At 42.4% G+C, this 24,554-nt stretch overlaps 1 protein-coding gene across 1 annotated transcript in view; it reads left to right on the forward strand.

The window, feature by feature from the left end:
* FAM234B (family with sequence similarity 234 member B) overlaps positions 1-24,554 on the forward strand; it is a 49,949-nt gene that overhangs the window by 9,237 nt on the left and 16,158 nt on the right. The window contains exons 2-9 of the mRNA XM_004387329.2: positions 8,759-9,157; positions 11,777-11,875; positions 15,507-15,695; positions 17,356-17,486; positions 21,335-21,482; positions 21,849-21,990; positions 23,011-23,154; positions 23,320-23,401. Coding sequence (XP_004387386.1) covers positions 8,759-9,157; positions 11,777-11,875; positions 15,507-15,695; positions 17,356-17,486; positions 21,335-21,482; positions 21,849-21,990; positions 23,011-23,154; positions 23,320-23,401 — 1,334 coding nt within the window. The remainder of the gene's footprint in view (positions 1-8,758; positions 9,158-11,776; positions 11,876-15,506; positions 15,696-17,355; positions 17,487-21,334; positions 21,483-21,848; positions 21,991-23,010; positions 23,155-23,319; positions 23,402-24,554) is intronic.

Below are 24,554 nucleotides of genomic sequence, written 5' to 3' on the forward strand. Positions count from 1 at the left end.
TCTTCTGGATTTCTGATTGCTGTCTCTCTATGAATTCTTGCAGCCTGTTAAATTTGTCATTACGCTCTTCTCTAATCTTTTTAATTTCCTCTATTGTGTGTGCTGCGTTTTGCTTAATTTCCTTCCTAATTTCTTGAAAAGTTCTGTATATTAATCTTTGGTATTCTGCCTCTGGTAATTCCAAGAAATTTTTCTCCTCTGGAAAATTTCTAGATTCTTTGTTTTGGGAGCTTGCTGAAGCCATTGTGGATTGTCTCTTTATGTGATTTGATATTGACCGTTGTCCCCGAGCCATCAATAAGTTATTATATTTATTTATTTTATGTTTGCTTACTGTGTCCTAGCTTCTTGTTTTGTTTTGATATGGCCAAATAGGCTGCTCATGTGAGCTAGTTTGGTTATTGGCACCTTTGAAGTTCTAATGTCCTGTCACCAGGTGGTTAGATATGATACTAGGTATGCGAGCTCATGAGTCCGCCCACTCCTCCTGTATGGCTCAGGTGTCCAGGTAGATAGCCACCAAGTGTGTGGTGCAGGCTCTCACTTACAGTCCTAGACAGGCATGGGTGATTGGTGTAGGCACAGGCATCTGGCTGCAGCAGGGGGACGCACTCTGAGCATGGCAGGGGGCTGATGGCCGCCCCCAAGTGTCCAGGAGGAAGGCGTGTCCCTTTTCCCTAGAGTGCATAGGTGGGTGGGTTTTACAGCCGAACTATGAGCACCTAATGTTGTTGGCTTTAAGGACTGGGGGGCTCCTCTTATTCATGGGCCCCTATTGCAGGTGGCTAGGTGGCATGGGTGGAGCCACCAGTCCTCAGGCCCCTGATGTGGGTAGGTGAAGACCCTGCTTAATGGGCAGAGCAGTGTCAAATGTCAGGAACCTGCCACTTCACAGCTGAAACAGTTGAAGTTAGAGTTCCGGTATATACCCTGTGGTACTGTAGTAATGAGGGTCTATTCTGTTGAGATGGGTCCACACAAGTCTCTGCAGGGGGAAAGGCACTCAGAGTCCATGGATCCCTTATGCCTGTGCCTAGCAAAGGAGCTGTGCTATCCTGGGTTCCTGACTTAGGGGAGCCAGCAGTTTATTTTTTCCCCATTTGTTAATTTGTTCACACTCCAAGGTGGGGAGAATGGCTCTGGGCATATGATGGATCCTTCTTCCGTCCCAGGGGACTCGGCAATTGCTGAAGCCGGTCTGGGACCCAGTGCAGAGCAGGGAGTGGGGAGGTAAATGGGAGGGAGGTTTTTCCCTAAGGGGGGTGTTTTTGATCCGTGCAGTAAGCCGTACGCAAGTACGTATCTTTCGCCAATGAGGGCTGCTTCTCACTGGTTCTGGGAGGCCATGTAGACTCTCTGGCGCTGGGTCTCTCCCGGTGCGGAAGATGCACCTCCCGAGCACTGCTGCTTGCCTGCCTCACCGCTCATCCATGAGCTGATCAGGCCTGAAGGGCTCAGGCTCTTGCTGGGTCAGGTCTGGCAACTCCTCGCTGCTTCTGAACCGTCTCTCCCTCCCCCTGCCACTCAGTGTGGTTCCTCAACTCTGCCTTTGATGTTCAGGACTCCAGATTGCCATATGTAATCGATTCACTTGTTTTTTTTTTGGTCTTTGTTGTAATAGGGTCCACCCCAAGCGTCTGACTACTCTGCCATCTTGGCCCCGCCTCCTCTCATAATTTTTTTTTTAAGGATCTTAACCTTATACATATTTCATTAAAAGTATAAATTTTTATTTTTTTAGCTGAGTAGAAATTATATCCATTTTAAAAATTGTATTTTCAACTGCTTATTTTAGATTATTATTACATAATTAATTCTTGCATATAGTTGTTAGGTGCCATTGAATCAATTTTGACTCATAGGAATGCCATGTGACAGAATAGAACTGCCCCATAGGTTTTTTTTTTAAATAACATTTTTGTTATTGTTGAGAATATACACAGCAGAATGTACACCAATTCAGCAATTTCTACATGTACAGTTCAGTGACAGCGATTACATTCTTTGACTTGTGCTATCTTTTTTACCTTCCTTTTCTGAGTTTTCCTCCCCCATTAACATAAAGTCACTGCCCCCTAACTTTCCTGTTCTTTCAAGTTGCTGTTGTCAGTTTGATCCCGTATAGATAGTTCCTAAAAGAACACAGTGCTCAAGGCAGACATTCTTTACTAGTTAAACTCAACTATTGTTTGGTTTTAAGAAGACTTCAAGGGATGTTTTTGGTTTAAGGTTTAAAGTTTAAAGATTATCTCAGGGCAGTAGTTTCAGGGTTTCATCCAGCCTCCATGGCTCTAGAAAGTCTGGATTCCATGAGAATTTAAAATTCTGTTCTGCATTTTCCCCTGTTTTGATCAGGATTGTTATCGTAGAATCTTTGATCAAAATGTTAAGTTATGGTGGGATGGCTCCTTTCTGATCATTAAAAAAAAAAAAAAAAAAAAAACTCAATCCAGCAATCCGACTCCTAGGAAGATATCCTAGAGAAATAAGAGCCGTTACACAAATAGATATATGCACACCCATGTTCACTGCAGCATTATTCACAATAGCAAAAAGATGGAATCATCCAAAGTGCCCATCAACCAATGAGTGGATAAACTAATTATGGTACATGCACACAATGTAATACCATGCAATGATAAAGAACAATGATGAATCTGTGAAACATCTCACAACATAGATGAATCTGGAGGACATCATGCTAAGTGAAATAAGTCAATCATAAAAGGACAAATATATGAGACCACTGTTATAAAAACCCAAGAAAAGGTTTACACACAGAAAAAAACAATCTTTGATGGTTACAAACGAGGAGGAGGGTGGGGAGGGGAAATCACTAACTAGACAGTACATATGTATTAACTTTGGTGAAGGGAAAGACAACACACAATATAGGGGAAGTCAGCACGACTTGACTAAGGCAAGGTCATAGAGGCTTCTTAGACACATCCAAACACCTTGAGGGACTGAGTTACTGGGGCTGAAGGCTGGGGACCATGGTCTTGGAGGACGTCTAGGTCAGTTGGCATAATATAGTTCATAAAGAAAATGTTCTACGTCCTGCTTTGGTGAGTAGTGTCTGAGGTTTTAAAAGCTTGCTAGTGGCCATCTAAGATACATCTATTGGTTCCATCCTGCCCGGAGCAAAGGATGATGAAGAAAACCAAAGATGCAAGGAAAATATTAGTCCAAAGGACTAATGGACCACATGAACCACTGCCGCTACCAGCCTGAGCCCAGAAGAACTAGATGGTGCCTGGCTACCACCACCAATGGCTCTGACAGGGATCACAATAGAGGGTCCTGGACAGTGCGGGAGAAGAATGTAGAACAAAATTCAAATTCACAAAAAAAGACCTGACTTACTCGTCTGACAAAAGACTGGAGGAACGCTTGAGACTGTGGCCCCCTGACATCCTGTTAAGTCAGAACTAAAGCCCCTCCCAAAGTCAGCCTTTCAACCAAAGATTAGACAAGCCTGTAAAACAAACAATAACACACGCAAGGAACGTGCTTCTTAGTTAAATCAAGTATACAGACTAAATGGGCAACACCTCCCCAAAAGCAAAGACCAGAAGGCAGGAAGGGACAGGAAAACGGGAGGAATGCACATGAGGAATCCACGGTGCAAAGGGAAAGAGGGAGAGTGCTGACACATTGTGGGGATTGCAACCAATGTCACAGAACAATTTGTGTAGAAATTTTTGAATGAGAAACTAATTTGCACTGTAAACTTTCACCTAAAACACAATAAAATAAATAAACCCATTGCCGTTGAGTCAATTTCGACTCCTGGTGACCCCCTGCGTGCAGAGTATAGAACTGCTCCATAGGGTTTTCAAGGCTGCGACCTTTTGGAAACAGATTGCCAGTTGTTTCTTCCGAGGTGCCTCTGGGTGAGTTTGAACTGCCAACCTTTTGGTTAGTAGTTGATTGCTTAACTGTGCCACCCAGGGACTCCTTCTGATTATTGATCATATTTAAATAGGGCAGTTGTTTTACAGTTAGCTATTGCTGACATATGAAGTGCAAGCTGCAGTTAGGGGAGTGAGCTGGGTCCGTTGGAAGCTAGAATTTAGGCTTATTAACTCAGATCTCTTTCCCACTGGCACTCTTCCTTTGTGGGTGTCTCTATCCTGGCTAGCTGGGGGCTGCCTATTTGTCACCTTAGACTGCTGATTTAGCATTTACTTCTCTTTGGTTGTTGTGCCATTTAAAAGTTTGTTGCTCCTCAGCTCCAAATTCACCTTTGTTGCCTGATCTGTGAAAATGGATCTGGGCCCCTTAAGTACTAAGTTTGTTTGGATATGGTCCCTCAGGCCTAGTGTACCTTTTAGAGTTCTCTTTCCATCTTAATATGTATACTTCTATCATTGTTTAGTAATTTTTTTTATATTAAACTTTCCTTCTTTGAATTACTTGTCTAGTTTCTGTCTCCTAATTGGACCTGGACTGATAAAACTGTCAAGAATCAATCTGTTAAGAAGGTCCCTGGATGGCGCAAATGGTTTGCACTCGGTTGGTAACCAAAAGGTTTGCGGTTCAAACCCACCCAGGGGCACCGCAGAGGAAACAGGCCTGGTGAGCTGCTTCTGTAAGATTACAGCCGAGGAAACCCTGAGGAGCGGTTCCATCCTGTAATGCATGGGGTCTGCAAAGTCACAAACCAGCAACAAAAATCAACCTCATCAGAAAGGATTGCCCCTGTATTTAGTTACGTTTCTACCCTGCTGTGCTCACAGCCTGCTTCTTGCAAAGATATAAACCTACGCTTTTTCTCATTCATTCAGTCTCACCTCCCCTTTGACTCTGTAGTGTTGGTGGAGCTCATTGGTGCTCTGTGATTCCAGAATTTGCCTTTTCAAGCAAGTGATTACTGGTATGACTATATATTTTTAGAACACGGGAGGGAGTACAGCTTACTGGTTAAGAGTATGGACTCTTAGTCATTGCCTGGCTTTGAATCCTGGCTTTTCTTCTCGCTAATTCTGTGATTTTAGGCAAATTACCTCTCTATATTTTAGTTTTCTTTGTTGTTGTTGATAAAGTAGGATAATAATAATAATACCTACTTTATAGAGTTATTGTGAGGATTAAATGAATTAATCTGTGTAAAGTGCTTGGACCAGAGCTGAAGGCATAGTAGGCACCCCAGTTATTATCATCATGATCGTCATTAATTCTGTGACCTCTGTTCGTTGCTAGAGATGTGCAGAAATATGTGTCTCCTCCTACAGTGCTTCTTCACTTTGATACATGTTTCATTGCATTTGGCAACAGTTTTTCACAAATTGTGGTTTGGGAATGTGGCTGTTTCCTGTTTTAAAAAAATTTTCATTTTGTTTTTCCTGGTGTTAGGAAGACAGTATGGCAGAAATGCCTTCCTTTGCCACCATTAACTAGAAGCATATCATCTTTTTAAACAGACAAATTCAGCAGCAGCTTTGTTTTTCAAAGAATACATGCAAATTATTTTTATAGACTTATTAAAGATTTTACAAGTTTCTGTAGCATATGCAGCCAAGTTGTCTTTCTCCCTGCCTGTGAGAGTATATGATATAACAAAAGTGCATTTCTTTTAAATTGTTTGTCAGCCACTATTTTATTTATGATTTCCCTTTGGCAAAGGTACTGTTTCAGGTTGATAGATTTATTGCAAGGTAGAATTTAGTAGGGGTTGATGCTGAACTTTTCACTTGATGCTAAAATTTCAATTGTGCAATGATAGGATAGGAGGAGTGTGTGTAGGAAATACTTGGGAGTTTTAGTTGACTCACTTGTGTGATGTGACTGCCAAGAAAGCTACTGAGAGCTTAGGTTCCAGTGATTGAATTGCAGTGTACTGTCTTGAACAGGAGAGGACACAGTTCTGCCCTCCACTGTCCTGGTCAGACTGTACTCGGGATTGTATCCAGTTCCGGGTACCATACTTGAAAAAACAGTGACATATCACATTGTATCCAGAAGAAAGTTGACCGGAGGGCAAGAATACCAGCAACAGTGTTTCTTCCGATAATGAGTTGAAAGAGGTGGAAATATTTAACTTGGAGGTGAGAAGACTGGGTGGGGGATGTTGGAAGATATAATCCAACAGTAATGGTAATGATAATTATAATGGTAATAATAACAATAATACCAAAAAAAAAAAACAAAAACACCCAAACCCGTTGCCCTGAAGTTGATTCTGACTCATAGCGACCGTATAGGACAGAGTAGAACTGCCCCGTAGGGTTTCCAAGGAGTGCCTTGTGGATTCAACTGTGACCTTTTGGTTAGCAGCCAAACTCTTAACCACTACGCCACCAGGGTTTCCAATAACAGTAATAGTAATGATAATAATAGAAGCTAAAATTTATTGACTGTTACTCTAGGCCAGGCACTAAGAAGCATGTATATATTACTTATTTAATCCTCATAACAATCCTGTGAGATAGGAACAATTATTATCCCATTTCATAAATAGGGAAATTGAAGCTCAATTATAATTAAGAAATTTAATTGAAGTCACATAGTTAATAAGAAGAAAGCCAAAATTTGACTCTTTTTATCTGGTTGTAAAGACCTGAGCTCTTAAATACCATATTTATGTCTCTTATGATTAATATCTTCAAGTATTTGAAGGATTTTTATGTGGAAGAGGGGTCCCAGAAATTAAAACTAGGACAGATAGTTGACAAGTGGCCAGAAATAGATTCTTGAATCAGTGTAAGGACTTGCTCTCTTGATTGGAGGGGAGTGGACGTAATACTGGTTATGTTCACGTGTGCACCAGGGACTGCCTGGCGAGTGAGTGTGAGGAGTTGCAGTTTTGGAATGGGGGTGGGGTTGGATTATGGGAACCTTGAAGTCTCTTCCAACCCTGAGGTTTGGGGATGCTGTGTATGTTTTCCTCTTTGTCAGGTATTTTCTTTCTTTTTGTTAGCGGAAAAAAAAATCATTTTACAAACCCACCCAGCGGCTCTGCAGGAGAAAGATGTGACAATCTGCTCCCACAAAGTTTACGGCCAGGAAAACCCCGTGGGACAGTTCTGTTCTGTCATATGGGGTTGCTAGGAATCGAAATCAACTTGACGGCACTTGACAACAACATGGTTCTGTTTGCAAATTATTACACATAGAAAACCATCTGGGATGGGCAGGGGATGGTATGCCCTGATTAATACAGTACTTTGGCTTATAGAGAATGTATATAAATTGTAAGTGATTACCTTGAACCTGTACTGACCCTGTGACATCTCCTGGAAATACTGTTTTGAATTAAGCTCCTAATAATCAGTTTATTTATTTTTTTGTTATTTGTGCATTTAAAAATCAAATCCCATGTTTATTGGAAAAAAGTTAATAGCTCCCAAAGTGAAAGTGGATAGAAATTTCTAGTTAATAGAATATCAGATTACTCAGTATCTTCTGTGTTTTTTGCAAAGTACTTAATATTATAAAATAATTCTGTGGAATATTCATTTTTAAAAATTTGACATTTATTGACCAAACATGAACACATACTGTAAAGAGTTTACTTTCCCGCTTCTGGTCTCCCTATAGTGTTTTATTTATTTCATGTGTTGTGCAAACTGAGATACGTAATATATAAAATGACATTACCAAGATCACAGTGACCCAGGGGCAGAGAGTAGCATCAATAATTCTTGTTTTTAATTAGCTGGATTGTACTGTCTCTTATATTTCCTCATAACAAAAGATTTGACAGTAGAGTTTACATTAGTTTACCAGGTAATTCCCCCCAAACAGAAACCTTTTCTTGGTTTTTACTTGGTTACAAAATGAAGTAAAGGCATATGATCATGCAGTCCTTGGCAATGAGAGCGGAGGATAGCTTGGGAGGAGGTATGCTCAAGCCCTGCTGTAATTCCTACCTCTCAGCCACCCCAAATAAACATCCAGTCTAAGTAAAAACAGGGTACTGGCTGTGCAGACCAGCTTCAAGGCAGGTCCTCCACTTCTGCCTTCCTGTTCCATTGCCAACCGTCCCAGAATACCTGCTCAGAATAGCATGTTTTAGAGGAGAACACTGTTTACTGAAAGATCTTCTGCAAGGGTATTAGAATCATAGGAAGGTTCTCAGAAGTGAGTTTCCAGTAAAACATCACCAGATGATATTTAATGTTTTAACTTTCTAAGTTGTTTCCATAGGAACAATTGGGAAGCCACAGATACTGGACCCTGAAAAGCAGGGTACAGAGAAGAATTGTAAAAGTTTACAAGGAAAGGTTAGGATATCAGAGATCTAAGAAAATCTAGGGAACTGTGTACATTAGCTGTATGGACAGTTAATCCAAGAGCCGTGGTCCTTTTCATTAGTGAGATTCAAACAAATTGAGAGGTGTTTTTGTTTTGTTGTAACTAAAAGATATTTGAAATTTGCTGATTTCTCTGTCTCCTTTCCATGTTCCTTGAACTCATGAAGGCGTATAATTCTAGGACACTGTGATTGTCTTTTCCCCCATTCTCCCCACGTCGCTGGCATCTGTCTTAGAAACGGCCACCCAGGTCCACACGTGATGTAACCTGGAGTTTTTGTTTTCCGATTATGAAGGCGTATAATTCTAGGACACTGTGATTGTCTTTTCCCCCATTCTCCCCACGTCGCTGGCATCTGTCTTAGAAACGGCCACCCAGGTCCACACGTGATGTAACCTGGAGTTTTTGTTTTCCGAGTGTTCACCGTCACCATGGATTTGTTTGGGGAGGGCTGTACCTTCCCAGTTCTCCACGACTAACTGTTTTCCTGTGTTTCCAGGGAAGAAGAGCCCAGACCTAGGGGAGTATGATCCCCTCACACAGGCTGACAGTGACGAGAGTGAAGACGAGCTGGTGCTTAACTTGCAACAGAAGAACGGAGGGGTCAAGAACGGGAAGAGTCCTCTGGGAGAAGCCCCAGAGCCCGACTCCGATGCAGAGGTTGCAGGGGCTGCAAAGCCACATCTTTCAGAAGTCACCACAGAGGGGTACCCCTCGGAGCCCCTCAGGGACCTGGAGCAGAAGGCCAACTCTTCCATCGTGTCTTATGTGCGCACATCTGTCTTTCTGCTAACTCTGGTGATCTCAATGATCCTGGTGCTCGTATGTGCTTTCCTGATCCCGTGTCCCCCTAGAGATCTGCACAGCACTTGGAGCCGCCACTTGGGCCCCCAGGGAGGTGAGTGAGTGGTAGGATTTCCAGCCCTACTTCCGTAAAACTTCACGGTATATCTGATTACTTTGAAATTCCATTGCAAGTCTTAAAAAATTAATGTGTGCCATTGAGCATTTTCCTCTCTGTGTTTGGAGATGGTTAGGAGGGTCAAATTTGAAATCAAACAAAAGAATGGAACGATACGTATCGAACACTGGGGAACACTGTTCTATTGTGTCTCTGTTGGCGGTGGACGCAGAGAGGACAGAGCCGTGGTTTGCTGGTTTCCTGTTGTGGCGCCAGTACTGTATCAGGGACGTGCAAAGCCGTAGGAAGGGGTATTTACAGAGAGAAGTAGGGCCCACGGCCGGCCAGACCAGGGGCTAGTGCTCTGGTAGGACCCTCAGGCATTCGTGGGTTATAGAAACGTGACCTTTTACATGAAATTATTTTAAAATAATGACATTTAATGTTTTAAATGAGCATTATTTTAAAATAATTTCATGTAAAAGAGGACTGCTGTCTTTTCTTTCTTGCTACTAGTAGATAGGGTGGTTGTGCCCAAGTAATTCCGGCTGTTTTGTCTCATCATGGAGCAGATTACTTTAAATCAGCTTGCTGTGGCTCAAGGATGGGGATTGCATCTAAACTGTCAGTGCTGAGTATTCCTGCCGCTTGTAAACCGGATTAGGCTGTTCCCAGGCTCGTTGCATCATCTTGATTTAGGAATATTTTGTCTCTGATACTTTTCTGATCCCAGTTGAATTTGCTTCTGATGAGTTCCATGTTCTTGTCTTTAGTTTCTCGTAAGGCAAAACTGAGTAGGTTTGATTTATGATATGTTCCTGCCAAGTAGAGTTGCTGCCTCTCCCTTCCTTTCTTTTTTGATTTTTCTAAATAAGCACATGTAGTGTTTATGTACCACATGAAGACTAGTAACAAATTGTCAGTGTGTCCACCACCCAGCTTAAGAAAGAGAACGTTATAAAGACCTTTCAGGTTCCTGTGTGTCCCTGCTGACCATACCTCCTCTGCCCACCAAAGGTATACACAGTCCTGACTCTTGTGCTGATTATCCCTTTACTCTTCTCTAAAGTTTAACCACGTAGGCATGCGTCCCCAAATATGTTCTTTCATTTTGTCTGGTTTGGGATTTTATATAAATGTAATCATGTAGTCTTCTGTGACTTGCTGTTTGTTCAAAATTATTTTTTAAATATTTTTGAGATTCATCCATGTTGATGCATCATAACTGGAGTTCCCTCATTTTCACTACCATCTAATATTTCAGGGTTTGTGTATTCCATGATTTATTTATCCATTTTACCGTTGGTGAACATTTAGGTGGCTTCCTGCTTTTTTAAAAAATTTAAAATAAGTAATGCCGCTGAGAACATTCTTGTACGTGTTTCCTGATGCGATGTGTAAGAATTCTCTAGGGTATAAACCTAGGAGTGAAATTGCTGGGTCATAGGATGTGTGCCTCTTTAATCTTGCTAGTTTATGTGAAATTATTTTCCAGAGTTGTTGTACCAGTTTACACTTCCACTAGCAGTGTGTGAATTCTCTCCAGATTTGGCAGGCTGCTCTGACTCCGTGCTGCCGAGGGTGCTGGGGGGCAGTGGGGGTGCAGGACACTACCTCATTACTGCCAGGTGGGAATGAAGACCAGGCTCCCCACTGGCCTCCACTGGCATCACCCCTGCGAGGAGGGAAAAAGAAAAAAAAACAAACCCATTGCCGTCGAGTCGATTCCAACTCATAGCAGCCCTATAGGACAGAGTAAAACTGCTCCATAGAGTTTCCAAGGAACACCTGGTGGATTCAAACTGCTGACCTTTTGGTTAGCAGCCGTAGCACTTAACCACTGTGCCACCAGGGTTTCTGGGGAGGGGAAGGGCTGCCTTATTACCTCTGGGTGGGGGTAGAAGTGTAGGCTTCCCTTGTGTGTGGAGGGGCCTCAGTATTGTCAGGTGGCAAAAAAGTCCTCTGACACCACTCTAGGGCTGGGGGGCACCTTGTTACAGTTGGGCGAGAGTGGAGGTCTCGGCTTGCACTTGGCCTTTGCTGTGGGGGTGGGGGCGAGGCTGCAGTTTTTACCTGTGATGTTTAGTGGGAGTAGAGTGGTTATTATGTAAAACTTCTATCTTGCCAGGCTTCCCCTTCCCTGGTCCTTTGGCTACAGAGAGCCAGCTTTTCCTGGGACTTTAAAAATCAGAGCTTGTTGGCGTGTTGGGGTTTCCAGCTTCTCCAGCACCCTGTCTGGGATATATGAAGCAAAAAGACAGCCTAGGAGGCATATCGCCGTGCCGTTCCTCAGGTCCCAGAGTCCCTAGCTGGTCTGCCTTCTGCTGTCCATCTTTCAGCCTTATGTTTCTTTTATATATAAATATGTATGTGTGTGTGTGTGTTTAAATGTATGTGTGTGTGTATATATGTATGTGGATATTATACACACGCATATATATACAATAAATAAAGGGTTTTTTAGCTATACTTAGTGGAGACATTGGGAGAAGTGTCTAGGAACCGAAAGTCCGCCTGGTTTTATGGAGGTGCTGGCAGTACCATGCGTCCATTCCCTTTGTAACCTGGCAGCAGAGAGCTGATTTGTGGTAACTTGCTTTTTTGTGTGCCTATCAGGTGGGGACCTGTCTCCATTGGAATTGGCTGATGTGAATGGGGATGACCTGCGTGATGTACTTCTCTCCTTTGTTCCGTCAAGGAATGAGAGTGCAGTAGGTAAGAGACATGGCTTTTAGAAGCTACTATGTTATTATTGTTGTTTTTGCGTGCCGTTGAATCAATTCCGACTCATAGCAACCCTACAGGACAGAGTAGAACTGCCCCATAGTGTTTCCTAGGCTGCAGTTTTTACGGGAGCACGTTGCCAGGTCTTTTCTCCCACAGAGCAGCTGGTGGGTTCCAACCATCAACCTTTTGGCTAGTGGCTGAGCTATTTGACGGTTGTACCACCAGGGTTCCTTAGAAGCCATTATAGGAGAAGCTTATTAATTGGATGCACTGTCAGCTAAGAGAAAGCATCAGAGTTGTCTCCCGAGGGGCGCTGTGGAAGAGGGTCTGCAGTGAATGGAAAGTCCCCATGATCTGTCACACATGATGACTGTTACCAGGAAGTTCTGGCCCATCAGTAAAGCTAATTGCACAGAACCATAGGGAGTTAGAGCTGGGAGGAGCTCTTGGCGGTCACCCAGTTCAGTGAAGAAACCGAGACGCAGAGAGGTGCTGACTTGCCTGCACCCCAGACGTGAACAAGCATTAGTTCTTAGGTTTCCTGAGTTTTCTTCAGTTTTCTGCTGACTCTGAACTAATAAACGCTGACTCTATCTTACCTTCCTACCCCCTGGGAGAAAACTTTTGTTCACATACTTACATATCTTCACACACATCACACAAACGTCTTGGCTGGATGTCTTCTGTCTTCTGTTCACCCCTCCAGATCTGCTCTCCCCTGCTCTCTGCTTTGGGAGGCTGACCTTATGGATGATATCAACAGGTTGCCTTGCCTAGTGGCTTCCAGCTGGGTTCGGCCAGTGGGGAACACCAGCAAGGAATTAGAGGGAGGGAAGAGAGTGAGGAGAAGGGTCACCTCGGGATGGCTACAGCCCTGACCACAGCCCACAGCTCCTCTTAGGTGGTCCTCTCACATGACTTTCTTTTCTTGGATTCCTGTAATTGCTTCCTCCCCTCGTCTCTTTGGACCAAAGAGTGGCAACAGTTCTGAGGGACTGTACTATCTTTTGTGGTTTCCCTGTACCCTGCCCACATCTTTGTAAATAGTCTCTTTGTTAAACCCTTCCACAGCTTATTCTAGTTGAGTGTGCCGTCTCCTGGAACCTGACTGTAATACATGTCAACTGCACACACACACACACACAAAAAGGGTTCCATTTTCAGCATAGGTGCACAGGGGCTTTTGGTTTATCCTGTAGCTGCCATTAAAGTCGATTAGAACTGCCGTCTGAAAACTGATACAGGAACCCTAAAGATGCCCTGTTGTTGTTAGCTGCTGTCAGGTGGGCCCCTAACTCACGGCGACCCCATGTTTACAGAGTAGAACTGCTCCGTAGGGTCTTCTTGGCTGTAATTTTTACGGAAGCCGTTTGCCAGGCCGTTCTTCTGCGGAGCTGCTGGGTGAGTTCCAATGTCAACCTTCAGTTTAGCAGCTGATTGCAAACCACTTCTGCCACCCTGGCTCCTAAGGATGCTCTAGTAACTACCTTTTCATCCTTCAGGCCCCAGGACTAACAGCTGGGTGTGTTCTAGAGAATTCTAAATTGTGTGCCTCTCTAATGCTATTAGAAATGATCAGGCTTATGTGATATGTAGAAGCAGTCTGTGACAGATCTGGAAATTGATTTTTATATGGTTGAACCCTGATTCCATTTTTTCCTGCCTGTAACTCATTAGCCTTTGAAATAAAAGTTTCCCTCATTTCCTTTTCCATTTAGAGATGTTTTTAGTCATTTTCGTATGTCACGGGACTCATAATGGCAGAGACATAGGTTTGGACACAATATGGACCAGCTGATTTGGCCACAGATTTTAAAATAATAATATGTTGTTCTCGTTGTTAGGTGCCTTCGAGTCGGTTCTCACTCATAGTGACCCTACGTACAACAGAAAGAAACACTGCCCGGTCCTGCGCCATCCTCACAATGCTATGCTTGAGCCCATTGTTGCAGCCACTGTGTCAGTCCATCTCATTGAGTGTCTTCCTCTTTTTCTCTGACCCTCTAGTTTACCAAGCATGATGTCCTTCTCCAGGGACTGATCCTTCCTGATAACATATAATTCTTCCTATGTGTTATGCACTGTTGTAAGTACATAACATATATGAACAAATTTGTCCCTCAGCAGAATCCTGTGAGGTAGACTAATATTATTCCCCTTTCACAGATGAGAAAACTGAGACACGAAGAGGTGAAGGAACGTGCCCAAAGTCTCACAACTGGTAAATGTAGAGCTAGGATGTAAACCCAGAGAGCCTGACTCTGAAATTCCTGTTCTTAACCCTTACGCCAAACTGATATGCGCATAACCCCAGCCAGCAGGTTCACAGATCTGTGCCTCAGAGCATGAGAGAGATGGAGGGTTTTGTTTGTGATTTGTCCATCAATTTATTCAACAACTATGTACTGAATGCCCACTGTGTGGCAGGCACTGTACTACGTGCTAGTTACATAGAGCTAAACGAGATGAGCGTGGTCCCTGTCTCTGGGAGTCGCAGTGTAGTGGGGAAGGGATATCCTGTCACCACCCTGAAAAAATTATTCAGAGAAGTGATGTGGAGTCAGTAGGGTCCTCAAGTAGGAAGAACAGCACAGTATATTTCTCACAGCATCCTTGGAAAATCTGGAAGTTAACATTTATTACTACAGTTTATCAATGCTTGGCAACAAGGTCTCAAACAGTGAGCCACAGTTTGTCACTTGTTTTTAGCTTGTATATTTAATTAGTAATACTGAGGAACAGGTAGCATGGAGTGTTACAACGTAACATTTGTTTGTCTGTATTAGTTGTTGACAGAAGTGGAAAGTGTGTGAGATGGGCCAGTATCCCTATATGAAAGTGAATGTAAAACTGGAAAGAGAAAGTTATTCTTCTGATAGTCTAAGTGACATAAAGGATTATTTGTTAAGTAGGTGAGTTACTCTAGTCATTAACTAGCTATGCTTGGGCCTAGGTATTAAGTTTACCCAAGTATTCTTTCCTAACTGGGACCATATCAACTGATTGCATGAACTCTAGACTAGGAGGATCTGCTGATCTTTGCTACATGTAATCTTCAGGTTTATTTCAATTCTTTTTTAATTCCTGCTCTCAGGGAGCATTTACTAGGAATGATTAGAATTCTGGTGTTTTGCTCCTTGTTCTACACATATTCTAGAGCAGTCTCACTTTTTCTGAGTATACTTTTCCCTCCTGATTTTTTTGTTTCCAACAACTACTTTTCCATATTCTTTATTTTGCTCTTGTCTTTTATTCAGCAAGCAATTGGTTGTTATGTGCCAGGCACTTTGCAAGGTATTGAGGATATAGTAATTAATGAGACAGTCTTTATCCTCAAGGATATCACTATTTAGTGGGGCCGAGGTGACAGACATATAAACAAATGTGTTGTGCACAGCAGCGGTGTATACCAGGCAGCATGAAGACGGTCCGCAGCATCTTGCCTTACCTGAGACGTGTTGAGCAGATCTGATGGGCACTCTTTTCAGACCTTGTGGTCAGAAGTACGGAAGGGTGACTGCCTTAGCACCATTTGTTTTTGGTTTTCTGGCCTCCTGTCCTCTCTACCTCTTTTTTTCTCTGCCTTCTTTGCTTTCTTGTCTCTCCTCTGTGCCCTTAGGTGTCTCCAGGCCAACGGCTGTTCTTATGTGCCTGTCGGGGATGAATGGCAGCACACTCTGGTCCAGTCCCCTCCCAGAGGAGGCCCGGGATATTACATGTTTGGATCTGATGCCAGGAAGCTTGGCTGCAACCATCTGCCTTGTGACAGGGACCCATAAGATGCTCAACGCATTCAATGCAACATCAGGTAAAGATCATTTGCCAGGAAAGATCTCTGTTCCAGTGAGCTATAATCTTAGATTAGATTCATCCAGTGAGGAAGGGCCTTCTCCACCCTTGCATGGTAGAAAGTCTGATTTACCTTCGGAAGGTAGATAATGGAAATAGGAGAAAGGGTTTTGATAGATTGAGTAAATAGATCTGCGATTCAGCCTATTTGGAGATGGGATGGGGCTCAGCTGAGTTATCCAAACAGAAACTACCCTGCGGCCTTTGGCTTATAATCTCCCAGATGTTCTTTCTACAAAGACAGCTGAGCTTTGTCTTCAGACTTGTGTAGGTGGAGTCCACAGGTAACTTGGACATAACTACGTAAAAAATATGTCAGTGAAGAAACCAAGGTTTGTCGAGGCATGCTGATTTGGCTTTGTATCTTCTTGCTACCTTCAGACATACATGCCAAAAGGAATGCAAAAGGATTAAATATAATGAAGGCTTCTTAGAGAATCATAAGTATACTGCCAACATGCTTGTTAAAAAAACCAGTTAGCACCTTGGACCACGGGCTCCAGGGAAGCTGAATAAATAATAACTTCCTAGTTTTTGAAGTAGGACTTCAGTAGTGGGATGCTTCTGAGTGAAAAAATTTTGAATGTGAGTTAACTCTAGAACTGAAGTCATCTTGAAAAGTTCTTGTGGCTTCTCTGATGCTTACTTATGTAAACGTATGGTAGAAGGACTGAGAATTGGTCTTCTGGTTGGCTGCCCTTGATTGGTTCCTTAGTAGTTGTAATAATCTCTAACAGATCAATTCCCCTGACTTAGGCAAATTAGCTATTCTTTCTTTGAGAGACTTTAGCACCTTTATCTTATCTAAACAAAAAATCTAGATGTGAAGATTTTAGCTCACACCCTGTCTTAGTTATCTAGTGCTGCTATAACAGAAATACCACAAGTGGATGGCTTGAACAAAGCGAAATTTATTCTCTCACAGTTTAGGAGGCTAGAAGTCTGAATTCAGGGCACCAGCTCTAGGGGAAGGCTTTCTCTCTCTGTCGACTCTCGGGGAAGGTCCTTGTCTCCTTTCAACATCTTCCTTGGAGATCTCCATGTGTCTTGGCATCAGTCTTCCCCTAGGTCTAGGAGGTTCTAAGCACAGGGACCCTGGGTCCAAAGGATGCACTCTGCTCCTGGCTCTTCTTTCTTGGTGATAGTGAGGTCCTTCCACTCTCTACCTGCTTCTCTCTCCTTTTATCTCTTGTAAGATAAAAGATGTGACTTCAGTGTGTGACCTAAGTAAAGGTATGTCTTGAGTTGCACCCTCTTGTAAGGCTGTGACTCAAAATCTGCCCCACACTGATCCTACCTCATTAACATATAGAGATTAGGATTTACAACACATCACAAAATGGAGGATAATTAGATCACAAAATGGAGGGCAACCACACAATACTGGGAATCATGGCCAAGCCAAGTTAACACATATTTTTGGGAGACACAGTTAAATCCGTGACATGCCCCTGCTCCCTTCTTCTCCAGTAAGATAAAATTAAAGGAAAAAAGTAAGTAGGAGGTACTGTCTGTTGTTCAGCCCATTGAGTTTCTCTTTCTTGGGCTGAGAATGTTGCATCTGCCCTTTCCAGAGCCAGAGAGTGGTAACTGTGATCAGCCTGTTTGTCCTTCCCTAGGGAAAGCCATTTGGACTTTAAACCCAAAGTTTTTGTCCAATGGTACCTTGGCTGCCCCAGTCGTGGTGCTTCCAGACCTGGATGAAGATGGCATTAGAGATCTTGTGGTTCTGGCCATTGGGGAATTGCAGGTATGATCTTCACTAACTGATTTTTGCTTCTTAGGGAATGTTTCAATTTTAGTTATCTCAGTTCCCAGTGTTACTATTATAAATGCTGCTTGAAACTTTCTTTTTACTAGGGCTTAGTTTTAAATAAATTCTCTTTGTAAGATTCAGTGAAGAAATTATCGTGATGAGCCATTTCTCCTGGCAGTCACATTATGTTTCCATTAACTGTGGTACCCATTAGCTTTGGAACCAGATAGGTCTGTGTTTGAACTTTGTCTCTGCCACTTTGTAGCTTTGAGGACTTAGCAAGCCATGTAACTTATCCAGTTCTGCTTTCTTTGTATGTAAAATGGGAATGTTAGTATCTACTTGCAGGATTGTTATGAAAATTAGAGCTAACATATTTAAAGTGCTTAGAATAGTACCTATTTTTTTACTATGTAAATGTATTGTTCATTTTATTATATTATAGATATTTAAATCCTATTTCAACCATAAAATAAACTTTATATAAGGGTAGACTTATAGACAGTTCATAAAATATTTATAGAAAAAAATCTAAGTCAAATAAGTAATAACAACAATGACCAAAGAAAGGAGAGCTGTAATACATGCTGTGACAATACAAACTTTGTTTCCAGCGTACTGGAATAAGTTATTCTGCGCACAGATAATAGTAGTCTTTCTCCCAAATCACAGGAAAGAATAAATTAATGAACAGAATTATTTTAATTTTAATTTTTTATTCAATAAGCTTTTCTCAGAGCTTTTGTCAAAGCTTTTCTAAGACTTTTTCTCAGACCTTCCTCATGCTAGTTGGCCAGGAAATGCTTGTGGATAAAAGAATCAAACAAATGGCAAAGAATATTCATGGAAAAATGTGGATGCAGATAATTCTGTCTTATGTGATAGCTTATTTTAATTTTAATAGACCCCGTGTTTGCTGTTGTGATTTTTGTATTCCATATATGGAGTAGAGTTATAAATTCTGCAAGTAAAGTATTTAGAATATAATTAAATCTGTTGCTATGTTATGGTTTTCTGCCAAGAGTACCATAAATTCAAAGCCTTCCACTAGGGAATACCTTAGGTTTCTGCTGTAAGGTGAGAAGAAAAAAGGTAATGAGCTCAATTTCTGAAGCCTGCTCAGTTTTAAGGGTACTTTCTGTTCGTTTTCTTCAACTAGTCAGTTGGTCTCAGTGAACCTGAACCAAAACTTCAGGAGTTACTCATATAATCATTTTTTCCCAGCCACTGTGAATAAAGAGATGGGGGTGAGGGAGTGGTGGTGGTGGCAGGATTTCGCTTATGACCTCCAGCAGCGAGTGAGTCTCTGAAGGTCCCAAAAGGAAAAGTATGGGGAGTTCTTCTTAATGGAATTATGGTCAGCAGAGGCAAAGTGAGGAATTGAAAAATTTTGTATATCCTGAACAAGTTTAAAAATCTTGGTATTAATGCCCCAACTGGCTTCTTAGTAGCCAGGAGGGTTGACAGGATAGCAGTTCAGGCCTTTGGGGATCCTCCATAATAAGGAGGACTCGGTTAGAAAATTGGCTTTTTGTCCACTCCTTCTCTGTGTGTTTTTTTTTTTTTTTTGTCCCTACCCAGTGTATTGCCCAGCTTGTCTTTCAGACTTAGTAGTATCCAGATATGGAATAGTCTCCATTCTGCCTGAAAAGTGATAGTACTAGAAAAATCTTGGAGAGGTGATGGGTTTAGAGCAGTAGCTTCATCTTTATGCTGACCTTTTTTGACCTCTATACCAGCAACAAAGAACCTGAGGAACCTGTTTAAGTTACAGTGTGGAAGTTCCTCTCTTTCCAAGGAAACATGTTAGGTCTGTGACTTGGACTGATTGCATTCTTAGAGCTGGGTTTAGAGTGGGTGGGATTGCAAGAACTGAGCTGGTTTAGAACATTAGTGGGAAGGGACTTTAACAGCCGTGTGGTTAAACCTGGCACACCATGCTGTAATCTCTGATACAGCATTCCAGACACATTGACACCTATACTCTCCTTGAGCACTCAGGCTGAGGGGAATATCACTAATTTGTGAGATAGTCCATTTCATTTTTGGACAACTCTAGAAACTCTCATGTTGACGAGAAATCTGCTTCCTTGTAGCTTCCGTTCATTGTTCTGGCTTTAGTCCCGTGGGGCTACATGATGAGTCCAGTCCCTTTTCTACAAGAATCCCCTGTAGCCATTGCCTGTCCTCTAAGCCTGCTACTCTCAAGGTTAAATACCCCCTATTTCTTACACTGTTCGTCATGCAACATGAGGTTCATACTCCTCTCTGTCTTGTTTGTGTTTTTTTTTTTACTTTGCACTTCACTTTGTCTTCCTTTCACTTAAATTGTGGCACCCAGATCTGAAAACGGTGTTCTGTTTGCAGGATAACCAGTTATATCAACAATAATGAAATTACTGCCTCTTTTGGTATAGATTCTGTATTTCTGTTTATGCAGCTGAAGATTGCAGTAGCCTTTCTAGATTCACTTTTTGTTTATGATCAGTTAAGCTGCCAACATCTTTTTGTTTTTTTTACATAAATGGTCCCTATTCTGAGGTCCAAGGTATTTTAAATGTAAATGGAAGGACTTTATATTTTTCTGTTAAATTTTATGTTGTGAATTTTGACCCATCTTCCAGCCTAAGGCCTTTTTGTCTTTTGAGTTTATCATACAGCATCTTAATTATCCCTCTCAGTTTTGTGATAAGCTTGAATTCTAGTCATCTGCGCCATTGATAAAAATATTTTATAGGATTGGGGCAATAGGAGAGTGCTATGACATTCCACTAAAAACCTTTCTCTGGGTTGGCATTGACTCTGTAAGCATGTATCTCTGGGTATATCACAAACCACATTTTTATATCTTGTCCATAAGAAAAATCATGATAAACTTTGTCAAAAGCTTCACTGAAGTCAAGATATCGATACAATCCGTATATTTCCCAACTAGTGACTCTGTAGGAGCCCTGGTGGTGCAGTGGTTAAAGCACTCGGCTGCTAACCAAAAGGTCAGTGTTCAAACCCATCAGCCACTCTGAGGGAGAAAGATACAGCGTTCTGCTTCCATAAAGATTACAGCCTTGGAAACCCAATGGGGCAGTTCTGCTCTGTTCTGCAGGGTCCCTCTGAGTTGGAATTGACTCGATGGCAACAGGTTTTGTTTTTTTTTTTGGTGACTCTATGTCCAAAAGAAAATCCTGTAGAGCAGGTATCAGCAAACTATGGCCTGCAGGCCAAATCCAGCCCACTGCTTGTTTTTGTAAATAAAGTTTTATTGGAACACAGCCATGTCCATTCATGTGTGTATTGTCTATGGCTGCTTTCATGGTACAGTGGCAGACTAGTTCTGGCAGAGCCTAAAATGTTTTCATCTCACCCCTCACAGAAAAAGTTTGCCAACCCCTGCTTGAGATAAGATTCATAGTGGCTGGACCAGACAGCTAATATTACGGGAGAGCACTGCCTAGATTTATTCTAGTTGGGACCAAATATTACTGGATGTTTCTGAGCATAGGATTATGGACCTGGGGATCAGCTAGCCCTCTTTAGCTAGATTAGATTAGAATTTTGTACTTCAGGACACTGTTCAGTCAGCAACAGTTGTGCTTCAGAGAAAGTACCTGAGCTACCATAAAGTTGTCCTCAGCACGTTATCTAATAAGAGAATGGGACATTGACCTCCCTGTCTGTCTTCCTGGGAGATACAGAGAGGCAGCTTTGGCTTTGTGTTATTCCAGTCTGGGGAGTATTTCTGAGCCCTTTGCTGTGATGAGGTGGCAGGGACTATCTGGAGAAGCTGTTTGATCAGGAAATGATAGGGCTTCTATTGACTTGACCTCCTTCTTTCACTTCTTCAGCCAGATCTGTGCTTTCTGCTGGTGTCTGGCCGGACAGGGAGTCCAGTGGGCCGACCTGTGAAGTACAACATCGTGGGAGTGGGGAATCTGATTGGTCCTCAGGTTTACATCACCACAAATGGGGCTGTCTACATCCTGTTTGGCTTTGGTAAGAAGCAAGGCTAGTTTTTGCTACTGCTCTTCACTGGTGTGTCTGCTAGGTCTCCCTTGTGAGACAGGGTGAAAGCTCAGGAACTGCTGACACCAGTCCTTTCGTCATCTCCTATTGCAGGGGCTTCTCATTCTCCCCACCTATTGCAGATTATTAACTCTGCTTTCCCTTGATCCCTTCTCCAAGGAGAAGAATCTTTGTTCAGCATCTGGTAACCACTTCCCCACTCATTCCATGTTGGACCCGTCCGAGTGGACTCTGTCAGACCCAACTGATCAGGCACACGTTTCCTGCTCAGATCCTCACCGTGGGATGGTTCTATTAAGTTCACCTTCTCAGTCTTGGTTTTTGTTGTGGTGCTAGGCAATATCCAGGCTGTTGCCCTGCGGGACATTTTTGTTCAGGCCCAAAATCGAGACAGCTCACCACCTTCTCTGCAGCTTGAAGAGCCAGAATGGGAGAAGCGAAGATCCATCAACCTGTCTGAGCTCATTGACATTTACAGGTAGGGCAGACGTCTGTCCTTAGTTGCAGTGAGATCGTGGAGTCTCTAAGTTTGGTTGGGCTGGTGAATATGTGGGCAGAGGTTTGAGGGGAAAGCAGTGCCAGCCTTACATACCATCTTCTGGGCTGGTTAACGTGAGTGAGAAGTTTTCTTCTCTTGGTAGCATAATGTGTTGATATTTACGTGTGGTGACCACGCTGTGTGATCACTTCACAGAAAGGTTGCAAAGGAGGGATTTTTTTTTAGGCTTCCAAGTGAATGGGGGAGAATGTGGCTGGGAAACCTTGAGATAGATTTATTTAGCTGTTTGTAAAGCTGTGCTGAAGTGTCTGCCCTAATCTTTTCTTGTATTTTTCCCTTAGTTAAGGCATCATTTTGGCAGAAGTAAGGGTAGCAACCATGAATCTTATTTTTCATTCTTATTTATTTCTTAGCTAAAACCATGTACTTTGTTATATACAGTAGACTTTATCCATTTAAACCCAGGCCTAGGCAATAATTGTCTGTTCTTTTCTACCAGAAGTTTCAAGTCATTTTCTAGCATTTTCTTAGCAATATCATGTTTCTGTGAATTTGACAGCTATTGAATAGAATGATCCTAGTTGTACAGAGAAAGAAATAATTTGATGAAGTGTAACCACAAGTGGCTGTCCAAGCTTAATGATCGTTTCCAGCCTTCTGTGTTGTGCTTGTGGCTTAGATCTCCATCTGCCTCCCCTGCTTTATCCTTGGCTCTGTTATTTTTCCCAGAGTATCCAGCGGGAGAACTGTGGCACCATAGCACTTCTCCTGCTGTTCCTTTTGAACTTGCATGAGATTAGCTAGGGATCCTTGGTTTCTAAGAGTTGCAAAAGTGAGGTTCAACTGAAAGGACAGAATTCCCCCACTTGATAAGATAATGATGGGAAATACATACAAGAATGTATACAAACATATGCACGCTGACAGAAAAAGCCAAAATAAATAGATCAGAATCCCATCCAAGTCAGAGACTAACTGTTGGGGTCTTGTTTGATTCAGTGATGGCGTTGAGCTACTCCAGATGGTGAAGGCACCAGATTCCAACTGCAGCGACCTCCTGATTACAACCAGACGAGGCCTTGTCCTGCTTCGAGGGCAAGATCTTACACCTTACTGGACGTTGAGCCTTCAAGGCCTGCGCAGGTTGGCAGTGTGCTCCTTCTCATGTCTGCTGTCTGTTCTACTTCCCATGTTTCAAAACTCTTTAGAACAATTGTTTGGTATCTGGGGCTGATACAGGAGAAGGAGGGGGAAGAGTTCCTTGTTTTTAATTTTCTTATTGATTGCTTACTTTGTCTTCATTTGCAGCCAGCCTACTCCTGGGTATTTTACTGATGATCAGACCTTAGACTTCTTTCTGCAAATTCAGGATGGAGTTGGGATGAAAAAGGTAAAACTTTGGGGCTCAAGTCAATCAGAGCATATGTAAAGTGAACACTTTGTATCCAGCCCTTCACCAGGCATTCGGAGGAATAAAAAGTACCTAAAACATGATCCTTTCCTTCAGAGAACGCAATGTCTAGCTGGATGGGTAAAATGAAAACTTATAAGAAAAATGAAAGCACAATGCAGTGCTAAATAATACTCTGTTGGAAGCTTTTCTAGGCTAACCTCCTTAGGCAGGAGTTCCTTTTTTGAGATCAGTAACTTACAGTTAGGCCTTCTAAAATCTCTTGGTGGAGAAAGGCAGGTATAAATAAATGAAATACTTCAGGCACATATATTGCCTAGTATTTCAGAGAAGACAGAATATCTGTGGTAGCTCTAGTCATTGTGGAAGACTTTATAAAGGTGGGAAATGCGAGCAGAACCTTTAAAGATGAGTTGTATTTATAGGAGGAAGCGGTGGAAGGAAAGGCATACCAGGCAAGGAACACCAGGACTGGAGACCCAGAGACAGAAATCGTGTGGCATTTCCAAGCAGAGTGAATAATTTTCATTGGCATTCCTAGGAGGATTAAATGAGAGGGTATATAGATCGGTTAAGATTAAGAACTGAGATGCTAGGGTTTCAGACCTGGGTTGTAATCCTGGCTCTACTACTCACTGGTGTCCTTGAGCAAATTACTTAATCTCTCCAAGCCTCAGTTTTGGCATCTATAAAAGATGGGTAATAATATTGCCTGTCTTCATAAGGCTGTTGTGACAGTTAAATGAAATAATGTATGTGTATGACAGGATATAATTTTTTCATGTGGTATTACTAGGCTTCAGGCTCCCCAAGACTGCTAGAGGGAATCTTGAATTGCTGGTCTGGTTTTCCCTCTCTGCTCTTTCAGAAGAGTTTGTCTCTGCCACGTTGAACCCAAGGCCTTTTGTAAGCAGAGTCTGAGCCTCCATTTTCTTGTCTGTGAAATGAGAGGTGGACTAGATGATTTCCCATGGCCCCTTCCCACTGTAGAATTCTACAGTTCTTTAAATTCTATTAAATGGGAAAAAGAGCTGCAGAAGTTTGCTCCTGGTCCCTAGCCATTATGTAATGATCTCTGAGCACCCAGTTGGCTTACATCTAAGACGTTCAGCCTGTTAATCTATACGTTATT

Source organism: Trichechus manatus, unplaced genomic scaffold (assembly GCF_000243295.1).
Source record: "Trichechus manatus latirostris isolate Lorelei unplaced genomic scaffold, TriManLat1.0 scaffold00184, whole genome shotgun sequence".
Classification (NCBI taxonomy): Eukaryota; Metazoa; Chordata; class Mammalia; order Sirenia; family Trichechidae; genus Trichechus; species Trichechus manatus.